Genomic DNA, 18,588 nt, shown 5'->3' with positions numbered 1-18,588 from the left:
ATCAAACAACTATGAACAAACTGGTCCGCGCACAAAGCCGACTAGCGCGGCGGCTAGTTGCGACAAACAACGGCGGCACCAATGTACATGTTTTACAAGAAGTGACAAGTATTTACGTCTAAACATAAAACATAGTTTTTATTAACAAGCTTTTATCGGTAGATACTAAATTGATAAAAATAAATTTTATGTAATTAATAATAATTAAATGTTTATAATCATAATATTTACTCGTAATATTATCTGGTAATTATTTTAAAAGTTTGTAGCGCGCAAGAAGTTACACAATTTAGTGAAAATTCCTCAACACACATTTTATTTGTGCTATTTAACAAAGTAAAGGAGTAACTCGCTGGTTTTTTATAAATCTTGTGGACAACCCTAGCTATCAGCGCGAGTGCGAATCAAACGACTATGTAAAAACTGGTCCGCGCACAAAGCTGACTAGCGCGGCGGCTAGTTGCGACAAACGACGGCTACACCCATGTACATTGTACACGTTTTACAAGAAGTGACTAGCACTTACTGCGTTCGTAACGGTTATAGAAGTATTTTGGTACTGTGATTTTTCTGTCCGAATATTAGTCGTCATGTAGTATAACCATTGTGGTCCACTGCTGGGCACATGTCTCCTTTTAGCTTAAAAGAGGGTAAAGCCACCACACTGACTAAATGCATGGTAGAAAAAAAGTTCTCAAAAGTCAGACACCTTTGAGAACTTTTTTTGTAAAAAAATATCGGTCATATAGATTACCTCACGATGTTATTCTTCATCGTTTTAGCACGTGATAATTAATTAATCTTATAAGTTTGCAAAACGCACGTACATGAAAAATCATAGAGAAAAGACAGTTTCAACCACCAGGCTATCTTTTTAGAACATTCGTAAGCCTATTATAAAGTGTCAGCTCTCTCTCGTGTCTCTTTAATCCCATAACAGGATATAGCATCAAAGAGCTAGAGTGAGAATATAATAATAATTAGGGTGACCACACGCACTTATTCAACGAAACAAATTCGTTCAAAATTTTGTAGTCCCGTTATGATAATGAGGATGAAATTTATGATGATAAAAATATGAATAGATTGGTTATCGATTAGTGTCTACAATATGATTATTTAAAAATAAAATAAAATAAAATAAAACGAAACGAAACGAAACGAAACGAAACAAAACAAAAAAAATAAAAGATACATTAATTGAAATGATTCAATCAGAACTGAAATCGTAGATATTGCTGTTAAATCGAATAAAATTTAGAGGGAAAAACGAACATGTCTATATTTAAAGTGTAAAGTTAATATAGGTACTCATTTTGGTATTAAGTTTTGGTTAAAACGTGTATGAGTTGACAACGCTAAACATAATGTATGCAGTTTGTTAGATTTCACACGTAATTTAGATATTTTGACCTTATAGAGAACTCGAACTATTCACGACACTGCCCTTTTCCGTTAGAATAAGTGATAATTAATTTCTTAGACATAACTACGAAAATTCAGGTCAAACTTAGATATTCAATGTGGAATGCTGGCTGGAATATTAATGTTCTTAAGATAATTGGCCAAGTGTGAGTCGAACTCGCACGCTGCGGGTTCAAAATTTCGTTTATTTCGTTTATGTTTTAGTTAAAGTTTTTGTTATCATAGAAGCATAGCTTAACTAATATATTATAGCAGCCATAGAAGTATATTGTGAAAATTGTCTACCTATTAGGGTTCAATGGATAAAGCGAAAAACGCCGAAAAGTAGCGGTGTTTTAAAATTATTTTTTTTAGATACTATTATACATACTCTGTAAAAATTTCTAGTGTTTATAAATTAAGATTCAAGAGATAGATCTCCGTGATAGACGGACAGACAGCGGAGGTTTATTAATAGGGTTCTGTTTTTACTCTTAGGATACGGAACCCTAAAAACTTAAGTTGGCATTATTTTAAGTAGGTAGTTCATCACTTAAAATACAAGAAACGTTTTGCATCTTCGTTCGTATGTGACGAAACGATTGCATTCAGTGCAGATGTCCACGCGATGCATATAAATTAGGGAAGGGTCTACTTCCTTGAACTATTTCGTTGGCCTCACCTTCTACGACAGTATCGTAAATAACTATTGTGTAACTACTACAGTCTGCATAATAAATCTACATCTACATAAATAATATTACACGTAATTACCGATGTGCGTGTGTATCTATATTTATCAATTTTTATTTTTCCTGTTACATAACGCTGCTTTGAAATATATTTATAAAATAATTACAATTAGTGTCAAAATATATTGCAACGAAATACTTATTTTATTTTACTCAGTAGATAAAACAATTCATAATGAATATTTGAATAATTTATATTATTTTGATAAATTTTGTTGTATTTACAATCAATTTCTTGCTCAAAAAGCATGAATTAACATATAAGGGAAAAATAATTTAATAAACTCAACAATATTTTTTTACATAGTTAAGACCATTTTTCTCTTTTATTTGAAAATCGTTTTTTACTTGATAACTGTTGACAAACTTCATGAATAACTATATCGTAAAATTGTTTATAATAATTATGATCCAATTTCGACTACTAGACAAAAACTAGTTTATACTAAAAGGCAGTGACGTAGTTATCAATGAGTATGCAGTTTTATATTATGTTCCTATTTGAACGTACTTTCATAATTACCAACGTTTTACGAGTAAACGTTATCGCTTCCAGTCAAAATAATGTGCTTACACGGCGTACGTTCGTCCTACATTTACCCCCCTTCTTGATCAACTGTCGACTTGACGACCATTACCTAACCGGCCGCCTTACACACTCCTCGCTGCAACTTTTAAAGCCAAAATAACTTCAAACACCTAAACAAACTTTATCGCGCCGTATTAACGCATAAAGTTAAATAAGAACATGCAAAATAAACGGTAAAAGTAACTTTGTATCGTCTACGCTCAGTACACTCGCTGTTTACACTCGGCTGTCGGCGATCATCATTCAATTAATTCGATATTTGAACGCGGTAAAGAGCGGCCATGTTAACGTTTGCGAATTCGTTTTTTGAAATTTAAATCGTCGCAGCGTGTATGAAGCCAGTGTTTGTGAACTGACCTATTTAATAGTGCGTTTTATTTTTATTTCTCGTTAAAACTATTTAACCAGTTATGTGATCTACGAAGATTTATTGTGTTTGTCAAAATGTGCGTGTTCTACAGTTTTTATTGTGTTGTGCCTAAATTATAAGTGTTAGAAAAATATGTGTATGAAAGATGCTGGCTGGTGAAGAAGCCAGTATAGAATTAGTGCAAAGATGGCTCCAAAGACGCAGTAGTGATGAAGGTGATTACAATTATTAACGATTAGAAGTTATACTCTCAGAAAATGTTCTAGTAATGACTAGGTTTTCATAGCAACATAAGAGATCACGGTTATGTATAAGATATCACAGTTATGTTGCTACCTGAGAACTACGTAAGAGTGGCCTCATATCAGAGTATTACAGCCATAGAATATTTATAATACTGAAGGAGTAAACGAAAATGCAATTTACCTTATAGTTAGCGGTCACTTACGCCAATGGACATATAGAAGTAGGATTATATCTGAAGCCGATTACAAATTATTACCATTTTTAGGGCTAAAAAAGTCGTCTCAAATATAGGCAGCGTTTTGTTATTAACGGTTTGTTTTAAGACTTATAAATTCTGTTAAAACCTAAAACAAGTTCTTATAAAACCTAAAACAAGGTTTTCAAACTAAGTTCTCAGGGCTAGCAATGAAGTGTCTTGTAATATACAATATGGAGTAGAATCTAAGCTTAATATGCACTGCTACAGATGCACTGCAAGCTAATTAGTATTTCTACTACATAGAGAAGGCGGACTGCTACTTGAAAATAGACAAGTGTATAAGCCTCTTTACAGTATAATGGAATTAAATTTTAATGCTAAATTTCTACACGTGGGTGTTGATGGCCAATTAGAGAAGATTTGCTTCATACTACTAGAAATTAATGAATTCAGTTATGAAATTGTAGCTTCATAAGCTACTTTATACTTAGCATCGAAATAACTAAATAATACCTTCAATTTTATTTTCTATTAAAGGTTATTATTTTCTATTTCTACACCAATATATTTCTCTAGTAATCATTAATTCTTAAGTAAAGAGAATGAATTACTAATTAATTAATTAGTACCGGAAATTTGTACGGGCTATTTCGCTTGACCAGTAGAATTTAATCGATTTTAAATAACTTATTAAAAACCTTTCTGTTATTATTGATCAATAATTTATATGTTACAGTAAAAAAATATTAGAAATACGATTCCCAGAGACAACATGAAATTATGAAATGAGATTAAGCATTTCAAAGGCTAATTGCGAGCCGAAAATTTTATAAATAAGTATTTATAAAATCTTTTTTAAATTTTAAATCTTACATTCGATTATCTTGCAAAAGCAATGTGACGATCAATTTATTATGTAGGATGCTGTTGATGTCAACGACTTTAAGTTTTGAACACATAATTACATCGATAAAGACAACACGATAATCTGTTGACAATATAATAAATCTGAGCCTCAAGGCACGATGAGAGGTCTCGTTTGCATACAATACATACTAAAAAATATGACTACAATATATTTGTATTTAGGTATTCATTTACTATTGATTTGTATTCATAATTATCTTTCACAATTTATTATTTTTATTCTCATAATTTCAGTGCTCAAGTGCTCACATTACAACGATCCGTTTTTAAGGAATCTATTTAATGAGTCAAGGATAATAAATTTCTAACTAAATATTTATTTATAAATTTACTGTATATTTTTATTCAAATAATTAGAAAAAAAATGAAATAGCAATTCACGTCATTTTTACTCCCACGTTCGTTTTTTAATTTATTTTTTAAATAAATTACGCAATTCAGTAATAAACTATTCAATATTTTAATAAAATGTTATTTTAAAAATAATATACAGAATAAGTGTAAACTATTATTTATTATTTAATATGTATTACAATTTACAATATATCCGAGTCATATTTTGCTTACATTATATTTCTCACATCTTAAGTAACATTGAAGTAGCTTTGCAGATATTATCTGTGATTATTTAACGTGAAATTCGTAATTAGAAAACCGGGTGACCAGCAATAGGTTCGTAGCAACTGGTCGGCCTCGATTATCTAAGATCTTGCATCTCGCTCATGTGTGAACCAATTTCGTAATTCGATTCAACTTGGTTCAGGCATAGCAGTTTAAAATTCTTTACATCGTTTCTTGTACTAATTGCAATCGATCTTATAATTTGGCGATGTATATGTAGCAAGGTATGAACCACGTATGGACATTAAAATGTTTCGTGGATAACGTATGTGTTTTTTGTGTCGCTTGCTGTTGAGCAGGCCAGTTGTTTAATTATTGTTAAAATATTTGTAATGTTAAGTAATTGATCATTACTTAAGAGTCTTATAGGGCTATATCCGTACTCAAAGGTTAAAAACGAATGCGTCTTTACTTACTAATCCTCCGCTTTCTGTCCGTCGATCGGTCCATCTATCCAGGGTTTTTATCTATCGTAATAGATATACAAATGCACGAAAGGCACGAAACAAGGCACGAAATTTTCTACGGTCGCTATAAAAACAAATATTAAAACATTCGTATATACTTAACGTAAATTTAAACTATAAGTTTTATTGTTTTTAAATCAATTTATGAAAGTATCGGTTAGGTACTTTATATAAGTAATTGTTGATTCTCAAAAAGTGGATAAACTTGTTAGGAAATAGCTAAATACAATTTAAACTAAAGCTTAATGCAGTTTAATTTCTAACCAGATTACGAGCAACTCTTACTATAGATAACCGGTTCATTACCAAGTGAGAAATGATTTATCTGAGCGACATTATGCAAGTTTGTGCCAAAGGAAGTCGCTAGCACGTGATCTCAGAGTTATCGATCAAGGACGATTTTAATTGATAAGGAACAATAAATGAATGAAAGGTCTTCAACTCTACCATTTGCAACCACTTTTCATAGAAAGGTCCTAATGTACAAAATCCGTTGTAGTCGTCACAAAACTATTACTATCCCACTGCTGGGATTGTATCTCCATTCAGAATGAGAAGGATTAGACCATAGTCACCGCGCTGGCCAAGTGCGTATTAGTAGACTTCACATACCTTTGAGTTTTTTTATGAATCTCTTATATGTGTACTGTGTAGGTTTCCTCGCGATGGATTTTCCTGCACCGTTTTCCAACACGCACATAACTTTGAAAATCAGAAGTGAGTTGAAGTGATGTGAGAAAAATCGAGAGGCCGAGTTTTAACCCTTAGGTTAGGTTAGGTTAGGTTAGGTCTGTTTATATGCAGAAACTACGCCTTATGGTATTACATCAGTCACGTAGATCTTATATAACGCTACGAGTGCTAATACTATTGGTAGCAGCATATAAAATGTATAATGCTCCTTCGACGCAGCCAGAAGCCGCTTCTCACCTCGTACATTATTGCAATAAATTAACAGATCTATTAACGATACATGACCAATGTTTCAATGGTTTATTAATGGGTCTAGTCTAGACACACTGTGAATCCCTGTGTCTCTTATCTCTAAGCTCTCTGTCTGAGGCTGAGCTCGTTACACGGAGCTATGGGCAACACTAATGGAGTAAAAATAATTGGCCAAGTGCAAGTTGAACTCGCAGCCGAGGGTTCTGTATCACCAAATTTTTTATTATTTTTTTACCATTGAAGTACATGTATTATGAAGATTTGAACTGTCTTCCTATTACGGTTGAATACATAAAGCGAAAAAGTTTAAAAATAACGTTTCCTTGTATGACCCCCAATTATTATCTACTTTTTTATTGGTTGTTGTTATAGCCGCCACATTATACACATTTTAATAAAGTGTCTATCTATTACAGTTCAGGAGATAGAGTCCTGTGACAGACGGAGAGACATCGGCCTCATAGTAATAGGGTTCTGTTTTTAGCCTTTGGGTACGGAACCCCGACAATGTGCTTTTTATCTGATTGCCGAGGGTAGTGTTTTACGAGCATAATTAATAAATCTATGTATGTCTGATTCTTTGGCTCCACAAACCAAATGGCTTGATGGATTTTTAATATACGGTGTCATTGGAGGTATATTTAGGCTACATTACTCGCCTTTTTAGTTAAATATTTTTAAGCAGTCAGGTTTTTTGTTTTAAAAATAATTCCTCTCTCTCATTACTTTACTCCTAGTAAATTGATCAATAAGACCATTGATGTAGGACACAAACTTCACAGGAATCTTACAAAATATCTCATTGGGCACAAAATAAAAGAATATATAACATACTAGCTGACCCGGCAAACGTTGCGTTGCCATATAAATTTAAAAAAATGTTAAGGGTCAACAGCCCTTATCACTTAGGGGTATGAAAAATAGATAGTAGCCGATTCTCAGACCTACTGAATATACATATAAAATTTGGTGAAAATCAGTAGAGCCGTTTCGGAGGAGTACGGTAACGAACATTAATTTTATATATAAGATGTTACAACGACACAATAATTTTATATATAAGATGTTATAAGTAACAAAGATGCTGAGAGTACCTATAAACTCCGTACGAGAAAGTAGAATACATGCAAGCGGAGTCGCGTGAGAACGGCTACTAAACGTTAAATCTTTATTGTTTATTTGGTTATGAATGAGGTAATCGTAATTAAGAGGAATAAATACCGGGCAATGACCTTAACATTACCACAAAACAAGCTTTACTGCCCTTTAGAAGTGTAACAGATGTCCCTTAAATTATCTCGGAAAGCCTTTAAATCGCCGAAGATTACAGTCTTGAGTTCACACATCCGAAAATGATTATTGAAGACGTGATTTGGTTATGTTATTTAGTATTATGTGTATCTTTGAAGATTTTTTACGTATTTCCATAGTCTATACATAATAATTTGTCATATTAATATTACGTATTAACTTATTTACACAAGAACATAAAACCTTCTTTTGTCGACCCGCGTGGTACATATACCGGTCTGACACGCCAAGGGTTCTGGGTTCGATCCCCGGCTGATATGGGTGTTCGTCTTTGTGTGTGTCCATAGCACTCACGACACAGGGAATCCTAGTGTGGGACTTTGAGTGTAGAAAGCGTTTATTTTCTTCGCTTTTATAAAATCAAAACTTAATTACCTACGTATGCTAGTAAGATTAAAATCTTTATCTTTTGAAGCTATTTTTTAAGCTGTAGTTTTTACGTTTCTAATGTATAAACACTATTTTAGTAAAAAGTTGTAGGTAAGTAGCATATAATACATCAATAGCTGTATATTTCGTATAATATTTAAATTATTGATGTAAATGTAATCTCTATTATAAATCATACTCAATTAATAAGTAAATGAAAGATAGTGATTATCCCTTGATTAATATTAGGTACACGTCATATCACGGACGTAATGATACGAAATAGTACATTTTTGTGCAAAGTTACAAATCAATTTATTTTTGGGTAATATTTTCTTTGCATTGCTAAAAGGTGTGTTAAGTCTAACAGTTCGCCCTTGATCAATGGTGTGGACTATGGTCTAAACTCCTTTTATTCTGAAAGGAGACCGTTTCACTCTGAAAGGAGAGCTCAACTTTTTTTATATATAATATAGGAGTAGCCGACGAGCTTGCAGTCCACCTGATGGTAAGTGGCTACTGCCGCCCATGGACATCTGTAATCAACCCCAGATAGGATTAGATATTCCTACCTGAGGTCGACCACAGATGCGCCGCTGCCCCTGAGGATTAAGTTGGAAAGCCTCGCCGCTATTATCCCTGAGGACTAAGCTGGAACGCCTCGGAAAAGTTTGTATCCCTTAGCCTTCAAACCAGAACACAGCAGCGCTTAATACTGATGTTATGAGGTTGAAATAGGTGTTGTTGGATTCGTCTGAATTGTGAGAGTAACTACGCTTTAATTTTAAGGAGTCCGTTGTTTTATAATAATTTAAATTTTAAATTAAAACACGTAAAAATAAAATATCATATTTTGTTAACAGGTAGTTCGAGCGGGTCGCCGGGCGCCCGCGCCGGCCGCCGCTCCTCCCTCGCCCTGACGCCCGAAGACGAGCCGCTGGTAGACGTCGCCGTAAGTAATGTGCACCTAACATACATCTCAGAAACTAGAATGATGAAGTAGCAAATGAACTAGCAATCCACCTGATGGTAAGTATGTCTCCTTTACCTCTCGATCGATGGATTCGAGGTTCAAATCCCAGGCACTCACCTCTGATTTTCAAAGTTACGTGCGTATTATAAATTAATTATCACTTGCTAAACGGTGAAGGAAAATATCGTGAGGAAACCTACATAAGTACCTGAGATTTATAAAAAATATCTTAAAGGTATGTGAAGTCTACCAATACGCACTTGGCCAGCGCGGTGGACTATGGCCTAATCCTTCTCATTCTGAGTGGAGACCGGTGCCCAGCAGTGGGAGAGTAATGGGTTGATGATGATGATGATGATGACGTTCATTTGCTATTTCATTCTTGTAATAAATAATATGCTACGCTATAGTATTCAACAAAGCATATTTTGCGTAACATGAGTAGCGACACATTACGTATGTTGAATTAAATTGCAGGGATGATTGTAATCAAAATGAGTAGAGGATATTCGACTCTTAATTGACATCAGCACTTATTTCTGTAACAGTACCTACGCACGTGTACACTTGCATTTGTTGGAAATAATTAAATTCAATTCGACACTAAAGTTACAACAACCATTTTACAGTGCATCTATAAAATGTAATTTCAAATTTAATCTATCCCGTGATGATTAATATGTACCCTTAGTGTGTGTGTGTGTATGTGTGTGTAGTAGTTTTTACAAAAATGATTGTTTTTGTTTTACGTATTTCCCATACTATTCCAAATTTCGAAGGTGGTAGAAACCCTTTGTGGTTCGACTCCGGCGGCACCACCGCCACACCTATTTCTACCTAATAACAGCAGTGTTAGGCGCTGCTGTGTTCCGGTTTGAAGGGTGTGGTAAGGAAGACGGACTTTTCCAAGGCGTTCCATCTTAGTCCTCAGGGGTAGCGGCGCATCTCGGGCCGACTTCAGGTAGGAATATCTAATCCTATCTGGGGTTGATTACAGATGTCCATGGGCGGCAGTACCCACTTACCATCAGGTGGACTGTATGCTCGTCTGCTACTCGTATATTATAAAAAAAATCATTTCTGATACAATCCGCTAGGGGCGCTGATTGGAAATGTATGGGAAAATACGTAAACGTATACGTAAAAAGGGTAGTGAGAGTGACACTATAAATTATCCAGTACTGTACTTTCGGTATAATCGCGTTTATTTTGGTCCAGTTACACTGACAAACTTACTTCGTTTGCTCAGCGATCCGAACTGGCGTTAAAATTGCTCCCGTCAGACTGACAACTTACTTACTCCGTTAGCTCAGCGACCCGAAGTGAATCTTTGCCTTAGGCACCTGAAGTTGCTGTTTCTCCCGATTATATGCAATTTCGTGGCAATTATGCGGTCAAACTGACAAATAATGTGTGAGTAAAACTAGACAATTATCATACGAACAAGGAGCCTGACAACTTAAAAATGTAATATTTATGTCACTCGCACAATATAGAAAAATCCTGTTGTCATAGAAAGTGTCCCTCATATGTTAAAATCCGTGAAGCTGTTTGCTCTGCAGGGTGTGCCAAAGAATTAGACATACATACACTCGAAAAACTTGACCCTCCACAGTCTAGGAAAAATTGCAATAATTTTAACATATGAAACCATAGATTAGTAAATATACTTCGCCGCCTTGAAATTGAATGAAGCCACAAACGGCTTATTTTAGTAAGTTATTTTTTTCAATTCTTGACAAATAAAAACATTTTTAGAGAAAATTTACGAATAAATAACGAATACTGCGTAATTTAAGTAATAAACAAATAATTATTTCAAATATTTTAGGGACATTTTAGCACGGAGACGTGGCAAAACTTTTATACGCAACTATTTCATTTCTCAAAACTGCGTACATTTTCTGGTTAGGAGTGAGTCATCTTTAGAAACAGAAGAAAGGAGAAATATATTTATATGTATAGATAATAAAGAAACATATTCCATATATCATAGACTAATCCTAACATTAATCAAACGTCACATTCATTATTCATAAGTGTATAATATTTATAAAACATCTATTAAAACAAAATCTCGACATCATTTGCACAATGAGAATTCCAATAAGTGTACACAAAAACGTAGACTCATTCATAATTCAATACAGTTGACATAACTGAACACACACGTGTGGTCAGCTGAAATTGAAGTCGGTCACTTGTATGTATTACAATTATATAAGGCTTTGATTTCTGGCACAATTGAAGTATTATTATTATGTTGATTTAATTATCATTCCACAACACCCGTTATGTGTAAAATCGAAAACCTTATATTTGCCTATAATTTATGACTAATAGAAATTGTCAAATATAACACTTTCTGATCAAAAGTTAAAAAAAAAATTAATATTTGTCAATTTCTGTCTAATAGAAATAGTCAAATTTCAGTCCTTAGTAGGCAATAAATAGAAATTGACTATTAATGAATAAATAATTATGTGAGCGTATTTGTTATCTAATAGAAATACCGAACGAACTTGAATCCCACCTTAATTTAAGTGACCACTGCCGCCATAGACATTTATAATACACACCACTGACCTATATCTAAACAAATACAGGTCTGTGATGCACACAGATAGTTCTACCTGAAACAATCATAGATGCATTGTGCGACGAATAGGAAATGCATTTCGGTATTAAAATTGAAATTCTCAACTGATACTTTCAATGTAATACCAAATTCTGTCTTACTGACACATTCAAAGTAACTTTAATAAGGTCTTTAAAGAGGTAAAGATAATGTTAACGAATAGGAAATGCATTGCGATATTAAAATTGATATTTTCAACTACTGATACTTTTAACGTAAGGCCTAATTCTACTTACTGACACATTCAAAGTAACTTTGTCTTTAAAAAGGTAAAGATAAGGTTAAAAGTATACAGTACCAATCTAACGTCTAATTCTTAAACACAATAAATAACACTGATTTTATTTTTTTGTGTACCATGAATCTAAAAGATAAAACGCTATTTTAATATAGAAATCTTACAAGTTATAACGGAGACTAAAAGTGACTTAATAACACCAATATCGTGTAATCTGTGCGACACTGATTGATAAATTAAAAGAATAAATCCTTATCATAATCATTATCAATATCACCACGGCTATTCACTGTACTAACTGTTTTAGTTTCATCCAAGCCGCGGTACAACGCTATCGTTGTAATTTTCACACATTTGTGTTATATGTTTTCGATCTTTAAATAGTGCATTAAATTTTGTCGTCGTATACGTATTGGTGATAAGATAAAACGTGCAAAATTTGTTATTAGTACACCTCTAGTGAAATACAGCTGTTTTAGTGTTATGTGGGTGATGTGTTCAACATAACAAAGTGTTACATTTTAATAATGACACATACGTTTCTAACACGTTATAAAAGTGACATTTTCTACGATTCATCGATTATGTATCGTTGCTACTAGACGGAACTAATAACCTATTCGATTATAATCACAATCGATTATATTCAGTGATATTAAATCGATTTCGGTCCAACGAAACTGATTTTAAAGTACTTGATTATAATGTAATACGGGGAAACAATTATTACTTTTATCATATAGGATTAAGAGATGATTAGTTCCACTTCCTTTTAATAATACCTGTGAAATGTAATTAATAATCTTGTGATCGCTTTATCAATAACCTTGAAAATGGATGAAACGAATAGTATTCAGGCAAAACAAAAGATAGAAGAAAGTGGTAATGAAACAAAAAAGTTAGGATGCTGGGCTAAGTTCAAAAGCTTGTTTGATGAAAGAGGATTTGACTTGGAATACGAATACAATGACAGGCGTTCGATTAACATTTTGGGCGAAAATCAAGGTGATAATGAAGGGTACAGACGCATCGAAGATAGAAAAGCTTCGATTAAGAGAGAGCGTGAACCTGAAAAAATAATTAATATTGACGGGGATTTATCTGGAGTGATAAACTTTTACGAACAATTCGCTACTCTAAATGATGAGAGCAACGAAGATGCAAATAAATGGAGACGGTCGACCATACGGCATAGAGTCTCCGTTAGGCCTAGTATACTGTTGACTCACATTGCAGAAGAAACGAGTACGGGTGAACTTGAAATGGATGACGTTGAGGAGGTAAGCAACATTTAAAGTAACATAAAGATCACGTGGTCCTTAAGGCCATGGTCATATTGCGAAATAAACACATGAATTAGAAATGGACATTGCTCAACGGCTTCGGCACAAATGGCATATTTACCGTATAATATTAAATTTGACGGTGATACCCTATGATTTGAACAACTTGATGATGATGGTGATGATGATAAGGAAGACGATCTTTTCTGCCAGCTACTCATTTCTTTACGTGTTTCTAATGTGTTGGTATTCTAACAAAAAGTGAATGTATGTACTGAATTTTATTAATATTCGCGATTTCTAGAATTAAATTTCTAGATTATCGTATTTCTAGATATCACATTAATACCCATGTCGTAATTATCGCGTGGTCACCAACTGGACCATATTTATGATTGACAATAATATTGTTTTGAAATTTATTATTTAAAAGTGAAAGTAATGTAATATGAAACAGCAATAAACCCGTACTGGCTCATTATTATATTCAAAACAAGTAATTAATTTAAAAATCAAAAACCCGACTGCACCAAAAAGGCTGAAGTAGAATTTCCAAAAGCAGTGAAATAGGCATTTCATTATTTTTATCCAGAAAGCCAAATACAAAGTTTCATAGGAGGTGTCTGCTTCAAAAACAAAAGATGTTCAAACAATATTATCCTATTTTATCCTCGTAGTGTTCATTTACGCTATATAAAGAACCTATGTGTAAAATTCCAGCACGCTAAAGTTCAGCGGTTTCCCTTTGCGTTGATCTCGGGCACAGCAACTCTCTCATTTAGTCAGACAGTCGTCTCGATGTGTATATACGAGTATATATGTACTAGCTGACCCGGCAAACGTTGTGTTGCCATATAAATAAAAAAAATGTTAAGGATGAACAACCCTTATCACTTAGGTGTAAAAAAAAAGATAGTGGCCGATTCTCAGACCTACTGAATATGTATATAAAATTTGGTGAAAATCGGTGAAGTCGTTTCGGAGGAGTACGGTAACTAACACGAGAATTTTATATATAAGATATATTATATAATGTATATGTAATCTCCTCTTAATTTCCTTTATTTTGACACCCTACTCGATAGGTTTGGTTAACTTTTTTTAAAACGTGTTACTATTTTGCGAAAAAATTCACCATTTACGGTCTATAAAATATATAACTTCAGTAAATCAAAGTTTCGGTCATTATTTTACTTCGTTAGAGGTAGCATTTCATTATTTTTATCCAAAAAGCCTGATACAACATGTCATAGGGTTTCCTTCAAAATTGACGATTGTTCAAATGACCTTTTAACCCTTATTTTACCCGCTACGGGGTTGATTTTTGGGAGGGGGATAAATAAGTGCGTCCTTGTTCCTATCCAGAAAGCCAAATACAATTTTTTATAGTAGTTGCTTCAAAATTAAAGGATTTCAAAAAAACTGTTTTCCCCTATTTTACCCTCTTAAGGGTAGAATTTCCAAAAGGCCTTTCTTAGTACTTATTCAAGCTATATAGAAAACCTGTGTGCAAAATTTCAGAACTGTAAGGTCCTTGGTTTAGGCTGTACGTTGATTTCTGAAAAATGAAAAAGTCATTTAGTTAGTCAGTCAGTCAGTCACCTTACTGTTTTATATATATACAAATATGTTTTTATAATCTCCGTTTATTTTCCTTTCATTTGATACCCTACTCGATAGGTTCGTTTAACTTTTTTTTTTAAATGTCTTACTATTTCGCGCCAAAAATCCGCCATTTTGATTTTTTTTTACTAACACCTATCTAAGGACACTCGGGTCGTTGAGACAAATATAATGACACTTTAACTGTTGAAATTCATCCAGCCGTTTGTTAGATCGGATCAAATAAAGAAAGACAAACATACAAGATACGCGCGAAAAACATAACCCTTCCTTGGCAGTCGGGTAATAAACCTTAAATTATTTTATAACCAAGGTATTGCTTGACCTATATCATTTTTATTTCTTTATTGGTTATTAAATTTGTTTATACAATTTTTTAAAGTTTTATATTCATTCAATTTAAGATCCTATGATCATTTGTGCAAAATAAACTGCAAGGCAACTTATTTCAAAAAAATCAGTATTTCAAAGAATTTTTTTTTTTGGTTTAGCGTGCAAAAGTCAAAGGACGCCATTTATATTTTTTGGACATAAAGGACAGTTAGCGTAAAGACACTTCAAATTTGTGGGGTCCCCTTTGTCTCTCGGCTGCCATCTTGAAAAAAGGGTTGCAAATCACTTTGAATTGACTCCCCTTTAACATCTTAAAAATAAAAGAAGTCGGTTAATTACGTTTTCTGAATGTACAACTTCAAAATATATCCTTTCAATCGACTACAACAAATGCAATAATTTTAAGTGTCTGCTGTGTTTCTATTTTTATTTGAAATTGAGATGTAGACTATATTTTTCAATAAACACCTAATGAGCAAGTATAGTATGTATTACATACATACAATCCTTAACCAAATTAATTTTGTTTACACTCACCAAATACTACAAATAAAATTAAAGAACACACTTGCGTTAGGGACTAAATAAATAGCTCGCCGTCTTTGTTATTTTATGATATAAATGTCACAGTTCTCAAACAGCAAACTAGGCCTTTACAAAAACAAGTAAAGGAATAATTCGTTTGCCTTTCATTATTTTCGTGGACTGCGTCAATACAATATCATAGTTAATTATACACCGGATGTGCCTGAGGGAAGCCGGTTGGACGCTTTTTCGCTAATTGAAACTCCGGTACAAAGACTGATTGTAATATAATACTATTGTTCCATATTTTTCAATACCTTCTTTATTTTAACGGTAGCATATACGCGTCTTATTATTTTTATAATTTTATATCCCGTTTGAGTTTTTAAAGTATCTGTAAAGCTTCACTCATACGATATGAAACGATATATACCCGTTTTTTAGATAACGGAAAGTGGAATGTTTCATGATCCTGTTCATATATGTATGTGAATTTATGAAAGATCACGTAGCCCAACTTACATAAAGGATAAATAGTAACTATTCATAGGTCGTACGTGGGAATGCAAAGATAATAACTAGTCAAATATGAATATCAATATTTGTTGAACCACCTCCGATATGACATTATCATAATTTACATTATAAAAGAACTAGTACGACGAAAAAAGGTCGTTATTTTTTTAGAAACTTCTCAAAAATAAAAAAGTACTTTTCATGATTTTTGTGGAAACTTTACATGATCGAAAAATCGATATTATCTTTATAATTGTCGATATTATCAGAATAGATCCTTCAATATAAACATTTACTTATATCGATATAGGTAAATAAGGACACTTATATCATTTTCACAAACTTGCATCAGTTGCATCCCTGACACTGCACTCATAGATCAGTTTTCCTATCTATGATTGATCATATATTATGTGTCGCTGTCGAAGGCATACCTGAGATATTCCAATTAGTTGTAGTCATTGATCTATTGGTTCCATTAATTTGATATTGATCTCTGCCTTACCATATGGGTCAGAACCACAACAGCTTTAGACCACTTCTTTTAAGCCAAAATGCCTGAATCACAAATAGTTCTACCAACGTTAAATTTTGAATAGATTTATTTTTATCATACAATACAAAACTCTTTATTGTACACCAAATAAAAAGTAATAAATACAAAATTTTAAAAATAAACTAATGTACAATTGGCGCCCTTATCCATAAAATAGCGATCTCTTCCAGGCAACCATTTACTTGTTGCGCAAGAACTATTAAATAATTATAATTGATTCATATTGAAGATTTATTTTTATAATTTATTGATATTGAAGTAGCAAACGAGCATGCTGCCCATCTGATGGTAAGTGGCTACTGCTGCCCATATACAACAACAATCCCAGATAAGATTAGATTTCAATCTGAGGTTAGCAACAGATGCGTAGCTAGTCTTGAGGACCAGGACGAATAAGTATATCCCATAAATAACACATCTTTCAAACTAGAATACAGCAGCGCTTAAAATTGTTGTTATGAAGCAGAAATAGGTGTGACCGTGGTGCCGCCGGAAACCACTGAGGGTTCTACCACCTTCAAAAGATTTAAGTAGTTAGGTAATAACTATTCCCACAGTCTGTCCATATGTGTAATTAACCAGAATTACTGGAACTGCCCCGGGCAGTTCGCAGATCGCTCTCACTAATTATATTTTTGACACAAAGACAATGTGAACACTTATTTAATGTCTCCAATTTCTTTGTTTATGAGTAAATAATATGTATGTTCGTTTTCCGTTATGGATACAGTCACTGAAAAAAAAATAGGTTTGTGCATGTAAAATTAAAACAAGAAAGAGTTTGAAGCATCAATCATGATCATCATATAGGGATAGGCCAAGAAAAAAGTTGTTGAAACCTTTGTTATTTTCCATAAAAACCTCCAAATCCAAATCATTAATGATTATGATCGAATTTTGAACATTCTGCGAAAACTACTTAAGTTATGAATAAAATTCACTACATCACACATTCATTATTACGTAGGTACTTTAGCGGATGTCCCTGTAGTACCAGGATCATTAGTGCGGTAAAAATCCCACATAACCCCGTGTCGCTCCCACGACACTGGGTAACTTTTGAAGGTTCCCCGTCGTGAACAAAAAAAAGGGTACTTTAGCGGTGACAGAAAACATCGTGAGGAAACCAACATACGAAAAATCTTTAATAAAAGTTGATGATGACATCACAAATTAATTTGAAGAAATCATACTCACTTATTGTCATAACACCAAAAAAGTAGTAAAAAAGTAAGAGCTTATTATTACAATTCAATAACTTTTTCTTTGCTACTTAAAGAGAAACCTTACATTTAAAGTCTCAGAAACTAAAACTTAACGTAAGAAACATTTAGCTTACATCTCAAGACTTTCTCCTTTCTTGTGGAATTTAAACTGTTACCAATTTGTATCACGTCAGCGAGATCATTTGAATATGAATACGAACAATAAAAATTTGCATAACTCCGTGAGCCATTTTCACTACTCCGTTGTGAACTCACATTCATAGATTTTACGGCACAATATTTTTTTTTATAATATAGGAGTAGCAGACGAGCATGCAGTCCATCAGATGGTAAGTGGCTACTGCCGCCCATGGACATCTGTTATCAACCCCAGACAGGATTAGATATTATTACCTGAGGCATAGATGCGCCGCTACCCCTGAGGACCAAGCTGGAACGCCTCGGAAAAGTATGTCTCCCTTACCACACCCTTCAAAA

General features: G+C 33.4%; 1 protein-coding gene across 5 annotated transcripts in view; it reads left to right on the top strand.

The window, feature by feature from the left end:
• The window catches only part of Pde8 (phosphodiesterase 8), a 286,786-nt gene that overhangs the window by 166,274 nt on the left and 101,924 nt on the right, over positions 1-18,588 (top strand). For 3 of the 5 annotated variants that reach the window (XM_073086216.1, XM_073086215.1, XM_073086218.1), the window contains one exon: positions 9,064-9,152. In XM_073086216.1, coding sequence (XP_072942317.1) covers positions 9,064-9,152 — 89 coding nt within the window. Of the gene's footprint in view, positions 1-2,810; positions 3,331-9,063; positions 9,153-18,588 lie in introns of those variants that run through there. The other 2 variants (XM_073086220.1, XM_073086217.1) reach the window with 1 other exon arrangement.

Source organism: Epargyreus clarus, unplaced genomic scaffold (genome assembly GCF_041222505.1).
Source record: "Epargyreus clarus isolate Ecla_fem2 unplaced genomic scaffold, WU_Ecla_fem_2.2 ptg000024l, whole genome shotgun sequence".
Taxonomy (NCBI): Eukaryota; Metazoa; Arthropoda; class Insecta; order Lepidoptera; family Hesperiidae; genus Epargyreus; species Epargyreus clarus.
This window is presented reverse-complemented; position numbering and strand designations above follow the sequence as displayed.